At 37.9% G+C, this 17,496-nt stretch overlaps 1 protein-coding gene across 3 annotated transcripts in view; it reads right to left on the bottom strand.

Moving 5' to 3' along the window:
• Positions 1 to 678: 678 nt before the first annotated feature.
• The window catches only part of LOC149570742 (yacP-like NYN domain protein), a 423,912-nt gene continuing 407,094 nt past the window's right edge, over positions 679 to 17,496 (bottom strand). The window contains exon 10 of one of the 3 annotated variants that reach the window (XM_089823260.1): positions 679 to 1,350. In XM_089823260.1, coding sequence (XP_089679386.1) covers positions 1,299 to 1,350 — 52 coding nt within the window. In that variant the 3' untranslated portion in view covers positions 679 to 1,298. Of the gene's footprint in view, positions 1,527 to 17,496 lie in introns of all 3 variants that reach the window. The other 2 variants (XM_089823258.1, XM_089823261.1) reach the window with 2 other exon arrangements.

Raw genomic sequence — 17,496 nt, 5'->3', positions numbered from 1 at the left:
ATTTGTACAACTTGGAGCTCCATAACACTCTTCCTTATTTTTATTTTTGTATATGACATGAGCAATACGTATCTTGAACATATAATAGAAGCCACCTTTACAATTTTATTACCAGTTGTTTCAATTATAAATCATACTAACTCTCCACAGAGTCCAAACTATAAATAATATAGATATTTCAAAGTGAGTCATTATATGTACAATGAAATACCTTGAAATACCTCAAACATACATGATTTGGCTTCAAAACATACCTTGAAATACCTCAAACATACATGGTTTGGCTTCAAAACAAAGTGGGATTCATTTTGAATGCAATTTGTACAACTTGGAGCTCCTTAACACTCTTCCTTATTTTTTTTATTTTTTTATGACATGAGCAATAGGTATCTTCAACATATAATAGAAGCCACCTTTACAATTTTATTATCAGTTGTTTCAATTATAAATCATACTAACACTCCACAGAGTCCAAACTATAAATAATATAGATATTTCAAAGTGAGTCATTATATGTACAATGAAAGTGATGACATCTAAAACGGTCAATAGTGTGATGGGAAAAGAGTAATAACCAATAAGGGGATCTTTACCTCTGTCAATAACACCTAAAGTTGCAATGAAATGAAGAGAATATCTCGTGAACTTAAATTGTGGTATGAAAAATAGACACAAGCATTTTGTGGTTAGAGCTTGATAATTAATTTTATAAGTAATGTGCAATAATATTCCACCTCAAATAAAATTTGAGATTTTTTAGTTAAATGTACTAAATGGACTATTTTTGATTGATTTCTTATACACAATCTCCTTCAACCCTTGTTTTTCAGCATCTTCTTTCCCATTTTCTGGTTCCCATTACATGTTCAGAGACACAAACATTGATTGTAATTTGTTACAGAGCAAGGGAATTTCCTCAGTTGGACAATCTTGACCAGGTTACCCTTGAATTCCATAGTTTCTGTTAATGAACTGACTATTTATTCGATTTAGAACTTTAAGCCTTCACCAGATTACTTCTGTTCCATCAAGTGTCTAATCACGTACCAAATATTTCACTGGTATAGAGAGTTGAGAATGATGCATGATCAAGTGGAGCCCCTTCCATGTAATCATGGATGTACTCACAAATTCATTTAGACATGCTCCATAGATATTGCAATAATCTATGCGATAAGTGGCCAACATCATATAGCTTACATAAATTACTAAAAGCATTAAGAAATAGTCATAGGGAGCCTTGCCTTGCCTGACTTCTTTCATACTCTTCCAACTTTCTTTTAATTTCTTTGAGAGTGTTAAAGGATTCTGGTTTTATACTGCCCTCTAGCATCCCACGTTTCATAGAATCTGCCCTGTCATACATAAGGACTGTTTATGATATTCCTGTACCTCCACTTAAAACAATTGAAAATGCTTCATGTAACTACTGAAATTGATTATGTCCCTTAGAAGCAAATGCACAGCGACATTCTTTATCTTGGTAAAAAAAATTTCAATTGAATAGATACTTGCATAGAGGACACCTGGCAAGAATGTATTTCAATTTGCATTGGTCAGAAGTTATACAAATAAAAAAGGGCACACTTACAAGTTAAGCAGAGATAAAGCTAGAAACCACACAGATGGTAAACATCATAATGTTTAATTTTTAAAGGGTATTTTTGCACAGCTTTACACTTGACAGCTCCATTGAGCCATTTTTTTGCCACCTAGCATTCCATGGTCAAAAGATCCATAAAATCCAAAGCTTATCGAACATTTTGCACTTCATTTATTGAGAAAAATTACTTTACTTAAGCTGGAAGATACTCTCAGATTGCTGATGGAGCAAACTTACAATGATTTTCATAAGGCTTTATCTGACATTTTTGTCCTCAATTTAGATTTTTAAATTATTTTCTAGCTTTAAGATATTTGCCTATGTGTTAGAAATAATTGCAAAAAGACCCTGATTGGGTCTCAACTCTTTAGTGAATTATTCAATTAAGTTATTAGTCAAGGACCATAAAGTCTTACACATGGTGCTCGTTTTGTTTTCTATCATCCTGATGACGACATTTCTTGTAATGTTCCCATTTTTGTCAGTATTAGAGTTTTAGGGATTAGCCCAATATTGTAATCTTCGTAGGCTAATTATTGCAGATAGAGGGTCTTTTGAGGCAGTGGCTTGGCTTGAGAGGGTTTTATCTTCTCCACAATTCAGTAAGCTATAGGTTGGTCTTCGTTTGGCTCAGATTGGACTTCGTTTGAGCTTAGTTTTGTGTACTTACTATTTGTGGTAAGTTGGTGTTGATTGAAATGGACCCTTTCTATTTTTTGGAAAGTGAATTTGGTCACATGGAGAAATAATAGGTATGGCTCCTATTTCAGATGGCATATTTAAATGATGAGTATTTTGGGAGTTATTATATTTTTAGTGACCAAACTATTATTAAATAATTAAATAGCTTATTATAAAGTTATAATTTAATTTTATTACTTCAGTTGAGGGATGAGTTATCATTGGAAAGAGTCATTTATTAATTAGTTAAGCGAAGTCAAGTGAAAGAATCTAGGGGAAGCTTCTAATTAATGTTGTGTGGTGAAGCTTCTTGAGTGAAGTTACATTTTGGCAACAAAAGGTAATTTAGAGGTTATAAATACAAGCCCATTTGTTGAGAAAAGCATGCGTGGATATTTTATTTGCTTTTGATGCTTTGTGGCTTTTTCTGAGTTTTGATTTTGTGCTCTTGCTGAAGTATAAGGGTCTGAATTCTGAGTTGTTCCATTGGATCTACAGCTGAAGTATTGTAGATTCAAATATGAGATTTTGTTTTGAGTTTGCATTGGCAATTGTGCTGAGGTATACAATTGGCCGTTTCTCCTACTGTTTTAATGTTGCTAAGGAGAAGATTAATTGTTGGAGCTGATTATTTCCAACCTACTGCTAAACGTGAATGATATCTGCAATTACAAACACCTAATACCCTTTCTAATTGGTACAATTTCTGTCCTATGTTTGGCAATCAAATCCCAGTAATGAAATGTCAAATTGCTGCACATTTAGGTAAGCTTTCAGTGTGGTTCAATCTGCATATATAAGCCATGTCTGATGCTTCAGTGCTCTGCTATATGGAGCGACTTTGGTCTGCTTCTATGTTCTGTTAAATCTGCATCTAATGAACACTTGATCTTCTGCTATTGGGCATCATTTTGGGACTTCTGTAGCATTACATCTTAGGCTGCGATTGGTGGAGAAGTTTGATACTTTGTCAAGTTCACTATTACATTTTACATCTCATTATATGGGTGTTTAACCAGTACCATTTATGCAATGAATAAAGATGATCTGTTCATTTAATTGTGTATCATTATTCTAAAATTGTGTATGCAACGTTTATTTTTGAATAAGTTGAAGAATTTGGTGTTTATCAAAGTTATAACCGGTTGGGGTTATTACATTGCTCCAAGAACTAAGCACAATCTTAACCAGAAGCTGTAGCATCAACTTTTATGGATTGTGGAAAACTAATATTCTTAGTAATAAGGTCTCATTTAGTGATAACCACTACAATCTCCTCCAAGATTGAGTAGCAGTTGGGCCTGATGGAGCCTAATTTTGGCAAAATTTAAGGTCTCCATTTGAGGTAATGTTTTAGATTCATGATTGAAATATAGTAATTAATGCCGAAGGAAAGCAATATTTTCATGGATCTCAAAAGTAAAGACAAGGATTACATTGATGAAAAGAATCAAGACAAGGCTTCCATAGGTGATGATTATATTGAAGCATTCTTGAGAAGATATGAAGCAAAATGAATATAGTAAAAACCAGAAAAAATATAAAGATATGGAGGGATATAAAGCCACTTTCAGTTTATTCTCTATAGGAGTCCAATCAAGACCAAACAACAATGATGTATGAATTCATCAAAACAATCTGAACTACAAGTATACTTTCTCTTAAGCATTGGTTATTATGATGAAGCCAAATAAGTAGTACAGTCCTCTAGAGTCTGTCAAATGTTTTCCCTATAGCTTGCAAGATGGATCTCAATCTGAGGCATAGTTTTCCTGGAAATTCAACAGTGGTTGTTGACTCCATGTTTGTACTATTTGATTTTTGGACTTATCGATCTAATACTGAGTCAGACCACTTTCTTGTTTTGGTTATGCTATTCTGTTTGCAAAAACATGCCTAAAACATTTGAAGAGTTTGAAGCTACTATGCAAAACTGGCACTCAATAAGATTTTAGCAGAAATAAATACTCTAAAGGAAACTTGGTTACTAACATTGAGGGGTCTTGTCACAAGGATCAATGACACTTTTGGGAAGAATCTTCAAGAGATGGTTGTACCTGAAGAAGTAACACTTGAGCAGCATGGCATGCATTTTGACAAATATGGTATTCTAATCAAGGTTAAGTTCAGAAAATATCTTTCTTTGATAGGAGGCAGCCGTACAAGATGTAATAAAGTTTCTTAGATGTAGCAAGATGATTACTACAGCAAGAAAAGGGCACCCGAATAAATAATCAATTTGGAAAGAAGTATGAAGTTCTGAATGCATATCCATGCTAAATGGAGAATCATCACACAGACGGAATTTTCATCAGTGGTAATGTAAGGTCCTCACGATAAATGACAGCAAAAGTCAACAAATAGGCACAAATTGAAGAGCAGATATCGTCAATGAATATCATGATGACCTTTAATGGGTTGCTGTAGAGAGCATGATGGCTATAAATGAAAATAGACATTGTAGCATGATAAAATCTTTATAATAAACATAGCAATGGAATGATGTGCTTCCAAGAGATCAATTCTATAAAGCAAGAACATGTATTGTGGAAGATAGAATTATCGCAAATCCTCTTCAACCATATGTAGTGCCAAAATGAAGTATGCCGTGTCTAAACAAGACGGGGTGTATACAGCACCAACCATATAGGGCTTTTGTTGTGATGGAACTCTAAAATTTTTGGCATCTTCTTGAGGTGTACTCGCAGTTGGCATTGACTGTGGTATTGATCAGCAAGTTGGTTTCCCTCGTGACAAACAAATAAAAAGTGTGGAGCTTTTGTTTGTCGTGCATTTGGAAGGATGAATTAATTATGTGAAGTCATGCATAATTTTATTTGGCTTCCCACTTTTCCATGTTGGAAGCATTATTTGCAAATCAGAAACAGATGCAACCCCTGTATATGCATTTTACAAGATGCGTTAAAATACGGAGATCATTTCCAGAATGTAAGGGCAGAGCTCACATTCATAAGATTCCCACATTCAAAGCAAACGGTTGAAGCATGGATAAAGTCATTTAATCAAAAGCGAAGCCAAGTTGCATGTGTATACAAAAAGGAGTTGATGTCAAGTCAAGAAGTTAGTCTTGACCAAAGCTATGTCACACTTGGATATCTTCCCTTATACAAAGCACCTCAGTAACAATTTTATTATCCAGCAGCAAATCGTTAATGGCAATAAGGACGATGTAATGGTTTGAGTGTTGGACGGATATGGCATAGGATTGAAGATATTTGTTTGATGATCATAATAAGCAGCTCAGCCCATGGCATTCTGTCACAGGATTACTGTTTCCTTGTCTCCATCCAGCAAAGTTCTATTTTAGATTTGGAGAGAATAAAAGACCCCGTTCCAGGAGTGTCCTGAAGCACGTCTGAAGGTTCAGGCTGGAAATAAGAGGCATCACCACACTGAACGTGGTTGAAACCCGAGGATGGAATGAGATCCTTTGACTGTTTTCAGTAAGGAATTTGTGTGAAAAAACAGCACCATCACACAGCGTCAGTTATGCCTGGGGTTCGCGCTCCTGCTATTTGCAATTTTTTTAATGAAGTTGCCAAGAATGTGAGGGAATCTTCCATTCTTTCGCATTGAAGAGGATTGGAGGCTATCTACAAATGAAGTCATATCATGACTCAGCACAAACTCAGATTTCCTTTTGTATCACTGGAGTGCAGAGATAATGACAAAATACCATCTGCAGATGATTTAAACCGACAAAAAATCCTTCTAGTTTGGAGTCACGAAATGCCTGGGCCAAATGTTATGTTACTTGGAGGATATAAACAGTGAACGTGCATGGGAAATCAAAAGACCTATGCGAATTGGAACAAAGCTCATGTATGAAACGTGCATTCAATCTGATAGCGTCCTTTGGCATCGCGTGGGAGTAACAAAGAACAAGTCACAGGCGGTAATCCTTAGATTGAGCCATTCCTATGCCTCAGCGATTAAGCACTTCCAATCTGGAATCATGGTTTGATGGAATGTGAGCGGAATTCATTTGACGAAGTCTGGATATGCCAGAAGCATTGACATGTATGCAGGGAAGGAAATATTTGAGCCCAGTGGACCTTTATAAAAAAAAGGGAAGAGAGAAAACATAATACGCAAAACAATATAACTCTTAGCCATATTAAATCAGGATTATCTCAGGGTTAAATATTCAGTTAATTGTTATGAAGGGGTGTGATTGTTAGTAGAGTAACCGATGCCTTTAGGTCTTTTATAAATATGTAATGAGAAAATCAAAGGGGACAGAACATTCATCTTTCCATACTTGAACTTTTTCTTAGCCTGTCTTACGATATATTATATTTTGTCATCGACAGAAGGGTGACCTTGTTGAACTAAGCATGTGGATGGTGGATTTTTGAGTAAATTTCATTTGGTCTGGATAAATTTGTTGTGGATAGATCATCCTTAAGGAGTGTCTCTACTTATAAATTTTTCCAGCATAATTTGTAAGCGCATTTATTTCTATTTGCATTAGAGTTTAACTTATTATTATTAAGTTGTGTCTTTTATAAAGATCTTTCATTTATTTTTATAAATATTTTAATATTCAGATAAGTGGATTGGATCATTATCGCATTTTAAATTTGATAAATTTAAATATTGTGAAATACTTTATTGTTTCCGTATTTAAGTCTAATTTGTCTCCATATGAGTAAAAGTGCATTTTAGACTAATTTGAATTGCGTTAATATAATTGATCCGTCGCGTCTGAATCATTAAATTTGTTTATAGTTAGATACATTAAACTTTATAAAGTTGTACGTCTTAGCTTATAATTTTGACTCTCTTGCCCATCTAATTAAGCAATGGTCTTTTGCTCTTAATTTATAATCCATATGCTGGCAAATGTCTTACTTCTTGCCTTTGAGGAATAAAAATATTCGTCTGTTGCATTAATCTACATTTATTCTTTATTTTTAAACATTACTTCCATCATTTATTCTTGTTCTCAATTCATAAATCGCAAGTTTGAAATTTTCCTATATTTCTTGCCATTTGGAAAACATTTATTGTGTTCGCATTTTAATTGATCTGTTTTAAGTGTCTTGGATATAAGTGTTTCGTCCAAGATTAGGTATACCTGCCTCGGTTTTGCAAAGCTGGAAGCGTAGGGGATTTAGATCACATTGATCAATCCCGTCAAGTTGGCCTTAACCAGTTGGATATCCCAGCATCGAGCAGGCAAGGCTCGTAGGATTCCAATCTGCGATTTTGGGGACCAACATGTTGTACAAGAACAAGTACCCATAGGTTGACGTTGAGTATCAAACACTTCAGATAGGAAGATGGTCTACACACTTTGCATATGTGGATGTTGTGACAAATGGAGTAGTACCCCACAGATTGAAGGCATATCGCAAGAAGCATGAACAGACCAGATGTGCAAAAAATAAGAATGTCCAAACCAAATAGTTAGAGCAAAGTAAGATGTGTAGTTACGTCAAAAGTTTTTACATTAGGAGCGGCATCCAAACAATTTCTCGATAGGTGAAGAGTCTCATGTAAATGTTATAATATTTGCTGTCCTAGTGATGGATAAACAAGAGCTCTTAAAGAGCTAGAGTCCCTGCCTCATGCAAGAAAGAGAAGATTGATTTTTTCTCTGTTAGATTGTAGTGATTAAATGTGAAAGGGAGAACATGAGCCTTCGTCGTCGTCACCGTCACCGTCACCAACACCGCCACCACCATGGGAGACAATTCCTAAAGCTTCTATCTAAATTTTAGAAACTTTTAGCTTCGAAGAATTATCTTGGTATGTGTCTACTGAGGCAGAGCGCAAAAGGTATTGCAAAACATAAGAGTCTGGGAGATAGGTAAATCATAGAAAGTAAATCACCAAATTCAAGGAGTAGCATTGGTTTTCCATTGGAAGCTTTATCTTGTAGCACAGTTCCAATTTGTCTATTATTTTCTTCAACTTGTCATTATGGAACAATTATAGCGGGGCTACTTTTTGAGCTTGGCTTTCATGATAAGGAAATCTATATGGGCAACTTCTAGAAAAAGAAAATGATTAGTTTCTTTTCTATTATTTTCTTTTTCTTTCTTGAAGATCATAATTTTCACTTTAATAGATTCTACCTTATAGTAAAATAATCATTTTAGATAATTTGATATATAAAAATTTATAAAATAAATAAAAATCTTTAAAAAAAAAAAAAAAAAGTTGAAATGATTTTTTTTTAATAATTTATAGATTACACTAAATATTAATTCATTTTAAATAATAAATTTGATTTGTGTACTTTTTATGAGGATAAATTTAAGATATTAATGTTCTTAACATATTTTATATACCAAATTAATTGTATATTTGTAAGTTAATATAAAAGACACATTGGTACTATAATGGTAAATAATAACTAGATCTTTCTAGTTTTAAGGTTATTTTATTTTAAGTGCAAGCAATGGCAGTTGGTTATTTATTTTTTATGATGCATGTAATGGTGGTCAATTGAAGGCCGTGGCAGGTTGATAATGATTGATTGCAACGAAATTCATTTTAGCATGAAATTTCTTCAAATTTAATTTTTAATTTTTTTAATTTCTTCCAGCGAATATAGATTTCTATAAAATAAGAAAAAAATTTCAATCTTTAAAAAGAGAAAAAAAACCTGTACACATTTTTCCTTAAATCTGAGCACTTAATTACATGGAGCGTTTTGGAAACTTTAGCCGTGTGCAGTGGACATATGTCAGTACAAAGTTCTGGACAGTGATCTTTGCTGTCACTTTGATACATTTCGACTAAATTGTTTGCAAGTACAGATATTTCAAGATTTGGTGTCAATCAATGCTGCTGATTCTTATCATCGAGTTCTCATGAGCAATTTACATATGTACAGTTAAAAATTAGTAGAGGCAGAGAAATGGGGTAAATCATTAATGTGACAATCAGTTCAGTACAATAATTATTTTGGCAGATTCTCATTTCATTTAAAATTAATCGAAACAATGCTTTAAAATGTTTCATAGTTAAATACTTTCCCTTTCATGTGGAAGTCCATTATTATTAATAGAGCTGCTTATAACTTCATAAATCCTCAAATTTAGTAACCCACATAGAAATCTATCAACCATGATATCCTAGTTTCTCGACCTGTCACATGATGTGCATCTGTAGTGTAGTGATAAGAAAATGTGAAAATAGAAATAGGAGTTGCAGAGTAAAAGGGGCTGGAGGCTGCAATATGCCTCTGTAGTCTCCACGGAATCTTTTTTCCTATGTTCCTTGGGGATGCGTACCCGGCCTAAAACCTGGCGTTTCGGGGACGGGGATGGGGGGACAGGTATGGGACGTCCCCCAGCCGTCCCCAAAAAGTGAAAAAATGCAGAGGACGTCTCGAAAACTTGGGGACGGTTGAGGGGAAAAAGGGGGATGGCCAGAAGTACTTGGTATGGAAAGGGGACGTCTGGACGTCCCCTTTCCGTACCGGGTACTTCTGGCCGTCCCCCTTTCTTTTTTGCATAAAATTTAAAAAGTTTAACATAATTATTTTTTTAAAGCCTTCAACTTGGTCGGCTAAGTTGTCCCCACCCCTCCAAATGCTCTAAAAGGCAGTAGAGGCAGAATAGGAGCAGCAGGCTGCTTCATTTTTCTATGTTTTTTTTTTATGTTGAACATGAACATGATTATGATACATTGATACTTATGACTTTATGGCAGCCCTCTACCCTTTGGGCCTATAGCTTTGGGCATATTTTGATTTTGATTTTCAAATTTATCATATTTATCATTATGACATTATGATATTGACAATTGTTAATGTTCATTGTTCAGTGTTCACTGATGTTGATATGCATTTTGACAATTGGGTACTAAAATCGGATATTATTTCTTAGATGGCATTCAAATGTTGTATTTTATGGTTCTATAATGTTTCAATGACATGCTCATATGAATGACATGTATATTTGCAAATTTCAATATATATTTTAAAATTTCCCTATATATATATAGCCGTCCCCATTTGCCATCTCCCCCCTCCCCAAAATTGCCAAAAAAATTTGCTGTCTCGGAAACCCGTCCTGCCGTCCCCTGCCATCCCCGTACTGGAAACTTGGGGGAACATAGCTTTTTTCCATGTCTATAGATGTAATCTGAGAGTTTATGGAGGAAACATATTTTTGTAGATGTAATCTGAGAACAATTGCTTCTGAGAAAAGCTTTTGAAGGAGGTAAACTGATTGTTTGTTATGAGAAGGGAGTCTGAATTCTGCAGAAATTGGAGGCCACAGAGCTCACAGCCAGGTTATGAGAATTCGTGAGAAGGATCAGCATTTGAGAGAGGATTTGAAGGAAAGGCTTAGCCCTTTGTTTTTGTTTGGTGCAACAAATTGTGCTGCTCAGATGCAACAAGGGTTACAGTGTTCTTAGGGTATGCATAATTCATGGTGTTTTTATTCAAAAATTTTGTGGTCTCAAGGGATACTATTTATGTACAGATTTTCTTTCAAACCTGGATAAGCAAAGGCTGATTATGTAAGAGGAAGGATGTTATTATTATCATTTTTTTTATTGATATTCCTTCTTGGCATTTGGCAGGGCAGGCAAGCACTTTGACAGTTTGCTGATCCACAACTTTTGTTACTTGTGATCTATGTGTGGAAATAGAATATTGGAACATTCCACATATTAATTTTTCTCAAATTTTTCTATAATAAAATAAAATTTACCCGACAAAATTACAATTGACCAATCATAAATTAGAAATTATTGTTTAAAAATTAATTAAAAAATAAACTAATTTATAAACTTTAGAAACTAAGGACTATTGTAAAACTTAATTATGACCATCATTGAAAACATTAGTGTTTAACGTATGGAGTAAATAGTTTAATGCATACAAACAATAGACAAGAACATGTAACATAGCAGTATTCCTTTTATTATTTGCATTATGCCGAAGAGATTACATAGTGCTTCCAATGATGATTACAATGATGATACAAAGTTGTACATATACCATCCCGAAGGGGCCCGTCCGCTACATAACAATTACCAACTACATGCTAATTTACCCATCAGCTGCTTTATAATTTACCGACAACAATTAGTTCCCTTGCTATAGATAGGTAGGGACTAATAATTGAATGATAAGAATTTAAACACCAATGGAAGGACATTAGGTGGCATCTAAAGTTCAATTTTCACCTTATTGCAAAGAATAGGTAACGAATAAACTGAAGGTTTTGTTAGAAACTTATTTAATATTTGAAGGGGTTTAATTATAAAGATTAAATAAAATAGAATGTTATATGACTTTTTGAAAAGTCACACATTTGAATAAGAAGAATATAAATAGGGGTTATTTCATTTTGAGAAGTGAAGAAGATACATTAAAAAAAAAAAAATTCTACAAAGAAGTATTATATATTTGTATAGTGGAATAAGGAGCTTTAATATGGCTTTATAATATGAATTCAATTATTTTATTTTAATAATAAAATAAAAGGTCTTTTGTTTTTATTTAACTGGTGTAGTTGGCAGATTTTGTATTTGGTAGCCGACTGGGTTATGTCGTTGGAGATTGTGTATTTGATAGCCGACGGACCTCTTCTGGAAGGTTCGGTAGAAAGTATTTATACACCCTCTTGGGTCATTGTAAAACATCTTATCACCAGTTATGTAATTTGTTGGCATATGCGAATAAAGGAGTACTGCTGTTCGTGTTCATTATCTGTGTGCATCTCTTAATTAACCTATGCAGTAAACATTTGGCACCGTTGCCCTATGAACCTGGAAGGTGGGAGGAATGAAGATTAATGCCAAATCAACTTAACAAGGATCGAAATAAGGTCAAAGGAAAAGATGGAATCCGTACTGCACAAGAACATTTAATTCTGGCACAACAGGCAGAGCGCCGAAGGAGATTTCAAAAGATTGCCAACGGAAACAAGAGCGCGGAGGAATTGTTGGAGGAGACTTGATAGCGGGTGGAATTAGTGGAAGAAGCACGGAAGGAGTTTTTGAATTTGTGTTCGTTGAGGGAAGAATCCAAACGGAAGAGCATCGACTAGCACGGCTTGGAGTGCCAACGAAGCAAGAGCGTGGGGTGAACTCTTTGTCCGGGATACACTTCCGCAGGGGACAACTTCAGAAGATCCTTCTCCACCAAGGTTCACAGCTGTTGAGTCCACCGGTGTGGGAGTGCAGACCGCCGGTGTGGGAGAACAGTCCATCGGTGTAGGAGTGCAGACAGCTGGTGTGGGAGTGAACAGCGCTAGTGTTGCAAGACCGAGCAACGCCTGTTTACAAAAGCCAATTGTGATGGTGAGACCAAAAGAAAAACTGCCGAAGTTCGATGGCGATGGTATAGCCGATCCCATTCAACATTGCAAAACATGTGAAATGATCTAGAAGGCAAATGGGATAACTGATGAAGACAACTGGATGAGGCAATTTCCGGCCAACCTACGGGGCATGGCAATTGACTGGTTTACTAGTATAGATCCGCAGAAGCTAGACTGTTGGAATAACATTAAAAAGGAGTTTCTGGCCAAATTTCAATTGTTGCGCAATGATAATGAAATTGTAGCAGAGATCTTCAATACCAAGCAGGGGAAGAATGAAACTGTCCGTGTCTACGCCAGGAAATTAAAAGATTTGATAAATAAAATGAAAAATAAGCTAGTGGACGGACTTCAAAAAAGATGGTTCATGGAAGGCCTACGCTTGAAGTTGCGAAAGAAAATGAAAATTGTGCCGCCGTCGTCATACACGGAAGCTTATAATAGAGCATTGAACCTCGAAAGTGAGCAGAAGACAAAGAAGAAGAAGAAGACTAGCTCGTCTGATTCCGATGAGGACGAGCCTTCCGGAGAAGATAGCAGCGACGATGAAGGCAGTAGCAAGAAGGTTTGTGCCCTACAGAAGGACATGATCCGCATGATGGAGTTTAAAAATATGTAGAAGGAGACAAAGGGTAGTGAGTTGTGGTGCACGGAGTGTAAGACCGACAGTCATACTAAAGGATCTTGTCCAAAGAACCAATTCTGCGACATTTGTCAGATTATGGGCCATTTGACCAAGGAATGCCCCTTTAACATGAAGACCAGAGGATCTCCACAGGTACTTCTTACATAGGAGGCGTCCCCTTTAGGTAGTAGCGGAAATACTAATAATGCTGGTGCTATGTCGAGAGGATACAAGAATAATAGACATGGGTAGAATAATAATAACATTGCAAACAATAACACTAACAATACTAGCAGAAGCCGAATCCAGCATGATGCGAATGAACGACCGACGTACAATGCCGCGCATGTAATTTGTGGGGGCACTTTGCCTGGGAATGTCCAACTGCAAATACCCCTCAACTATTATGTAGATGGTGCGGACTTGGCGACCATGACGATATCAAATGTCCAAAATTTGGAGTCAATTTGATCACTGTCGGGACAGCTGGAGAAGAGGTGTTGGCGATTACACGGAGGCAAGCAAAAGAGTACCCGGACTCGACGGAGGAAAAGGGGAAATTTAGAGAAGCGCGGGCGGAGATTGCAAAGGCATCGTAGGCAGAAACATCTCAGTTGAAGGACACCATCGACACTTCGGCAAGAAACTCCGTGGAACAAAACATTGTGCGGCAAATTTTGCAAATGGAGATACCTGTCAAGATAAATGATTTGCTTCTTACAATGCCCCAGCTCCGATCTGCTCTCACAAATATTGCACTAGCTTTGAGGATATCAGGAGAACGAGCTAGAGGGAAGGAAGCTGATGTAGGCCGAGAAGACCAAATGTTGCTCGCCCTCACATCTGGCTGACATCCCGCGGTTGTCGAGATGGGGATCCTCGGACATGTTCTTACAGACACAATAGTCGACGGAGGGTCCGACATAAATGTCTTACCGGAGGAGACTTGGAAGAAGCTGGGGTAGCCGACATTGTGGCCCCCGACATTTCAGTTGCTCACAACGGACCAGCATGGCATTAAACCTTTGGGCGCACTCATGGCACAACCGATGACGATTGGCACACAGCCGTTCCTGTTGGACTTTGTCGTCATCCCGTTGAAGCGAAAAGGGTATGATGCTATCCTTTGCCGCGGATGGCTTATTCAAGCCAGAGTCTGACACGACTGAAAGAAGAAAACCTTGACACTCAAAAGTAAAGGCTGGCGCTTTGTCATTGATTTGCACACTCAAATGGTTGGGGAAGAGGCCCTGTCATCAAATTCCGAGGGAGAAGAGGATGAAGGAAGACAACCTATGGAACCGGATCGAGAGGGAGTCCTGCGATTGGAGGGAGGACCAACAGATGACGACTTGAATTTGGTCAACGGTCTCTACCACTGGCAAATAGAGGATTATGAACTATTCTAGAGTTGCAATGTACTAACAATTGAGAAAGGTCTGATCGGGGATGGATTTCCAAAGGAGTTCACTGAGGTAAACGAGGGGGATGCACCATTGGATGTTACACCCGCCCATGCATTCAATGAGGGGGAGACAATCAAGTATAATGAAGCTACATTACAAGCAATGAATTTGGGGGATGAAGCAGCACCAAAAAACATTTTGGTAGGAGATAATTGGGATCCGGTACTCAAAGCGGTAGCATTCAAGATATTCTTGGAATACCACGATGTATTTGCATGGACATACAAGGACTTGAAGGGTGTACCACCAGAGTTGTGTGTGCACCGCATTCCATTGATTGAAGGAGCGGTACCTGTACAGAAGCGACTCTACAGGATGAACAAGAACTACATGGCACGGGTCACGGAGGAGATCAACAAGATGTTGGAGGCTGGAATTATTTTCAAGGTACAGACAAGTGAATGGGTGTCGCCTATAGTTATCTCACTGAAGAAAGAAACCACCCAGATCCGAATATGCGTGGATTTCTGATGCCTCAATGCAGTCACGGTCAAGGATCCCTTTCCGATTCTGTTTACAGATAGCATTCTGGAGGAGGTTGTCGGACATGAAATTTACTTATTTATGGATGGTTTTTCTGGATACAATCAAATTTCACTCGCAGAGGAAGATAAGCTGAAGACGACATTTGTCGTAGAAGATGGGGTATATGCCTATAATCGGATGTCGTTCGGTCTGTGCAACACGCCGGCAACCTTCTAGCAGATTATACTGAACATCTTTAACAAGATGTCCGTGGGAAACTTCAAAGCATTCCTTGACGATTGGTCGGTATTCAGCGCGGAAGACAGACACCTGGCAACACTCGGTGAATGTATGGAGAGATGCCGCAGGGCCCGACTGGCATTGAACCCCAAGAAGTGCAGATTCATGGTTCCGCAGGGAAGATTGCTCGGACACATTGTCTGTAAGGAAGGATTGAAGATTGACCCAGACAAAGTGAGAGTCATCCTCGAAATGCAACCCTCTACTAATGTGACGGAGGTAAAGTCTTTTCTCAGACATATAGGCTACTACAAGAGATTTATCAAAAATTTTGCCAAGGTGTCATACCCGCTGGACAAGTTAACCTATAAGGGAGAATCATTCAGATGGGACAAGGAACAGGATGAGGTGTTTGAAGGGTTGAAAGTACGACTAGCTACGGCATCCATCTTAGCATATCCGGATTGGAATAAGGAGTTTCATGTGCATGTTGATGCCTCAAATTATGCGATCGGAGCAACCCTGGCATAGACGATTAGCCACGAGTTAGATGATCCAATATACTTTGCCAGTTAATTATTATCAAAAGCAAAGTAGAACTACAGTACGACTGAACGGGAAGCATTGGGAATGGTCTACGCCGTGCAAACGTTCCGTCATTACTTGCTCGCCACATCGTTCATATTCTATGTTGATCACCGGGTTCTATTGTACATGGTTAATAAACCGGTCATTCAAGGGAGAATCAACAGATGGCTACTTCTGTTGCAAGAGTTTACTTTCAAAAGCATTGTCCGGCCGAGGAAGAAACATGTCAGCGCCGACCACCTATTGTAGATCAAAACAGGGGAACCGGCAGAGGGAGTGAATGATGACTTTCCTGATGCACAATTGTTTCAGATTGCAGTACTGCCAGACTGGTATAGATGTATTGGAGAATACCTATCAACAAGGCAGTTTCCTAGTGAGATGCTAGCAAATGAAAGGTGCGAGTTGACAATCAGGAGCTGTACTTTTCAGTTGATCAACGGATTGCTCTACAAAATGGGACTGGATCATATTCTTCGGCGGTGTGTGTTAGAAGAGGAGATACCGTGGGTGTTAAAAGAAGCACGAGGGTGTTGTGGGAGGACATATGGGACCCGACACCACTGCGCAGAAGATATTGCTCGCAGGACTTTGGTGGCCGACGGTGTACAACGACACGCGGGAATGGGTCATCGGATGTGACACTTGCCAATGGGCCAGGAAGCCGCTCAAGCGAGATTTCATGCCACTTAACCCTTCCCACGTGCAGGAACTCTTTGAGCGGTAAGGATTGAATTTCATTGGACCCTTGAAGGTGAGCAAGGCTAGGCAGTGCTAGTACATCATTGTTGCAACGGAGTACCTGACCAAGTGGGCCGAGGCACGCGCATTACCAGATAACTCGGCTGTGAGGATAGCAAAGTTTATTTATGAGCAGATCATTACCAAGTATGGAATTCTGTTACAGTTAACAAGTGATAGGGGTGGACATTTTGTTAATCATGTCATTTGACTGCTCACCACCCAATTCAAGATTTGTCATTCACTATCGAGCCCATACTACCCGAGAGCAAATGGACAGGCCAAGGCTACAAATAAAATCCTGGTATCAATTATCTACAAATCCTGCGTGGTTGACGGTGCAGATTAGTACGAAAACTTACCCGCCGCTCTTTAGGCTTATCGCACAGCATATAAGGTGACAACAGGGCACACCATTCCAATTAATGTTTGGATAGGAGGCGGTAGTACCAGCGGAAATCATGATTCCGAGCCTGCGAATAGCACTATAAAATAGGTTAGGTGACGTTGAAAGCTTAAGGGAGTAGCTGTGTAACTTGAATAAGCTCGAGAATAAGCAACTGTTGGCGCAGTGGGCAACAGAAGTGACACAGAACAGATGCAAAGTCTGGCATGATAAGCATCTGAAACTTAGCAGGTTCCAGCTAGGGCAATTGGTGTTGAAATGCGACGGTCACAATGAAATCAAACCGGGGAAGTTCAAGATTAGATGGGTCGGACCCTACCAGATACAGGAGGTCAGCGACACTGGAGTGATCAAATTGTCAACCT

Source organism: Cupressus sempervirens, chromosome 3 (assembly GCF_028749045.1).
Source record: "Cupressus sempervirens isolate cs-2001-9-10 chromosome 3, ASM2874904v1, whole genome shotgun sequence".
Lineage (NCBI taxonomy): Eukaryota > Viridiplantae > Streptophyta > Pinopsida > Cupressales > Cupressaceae > Cupressus > Cupressus sempervirens.
This window is presented reverse-complemented; position numbering and strand designations above follow the sequence as displayed.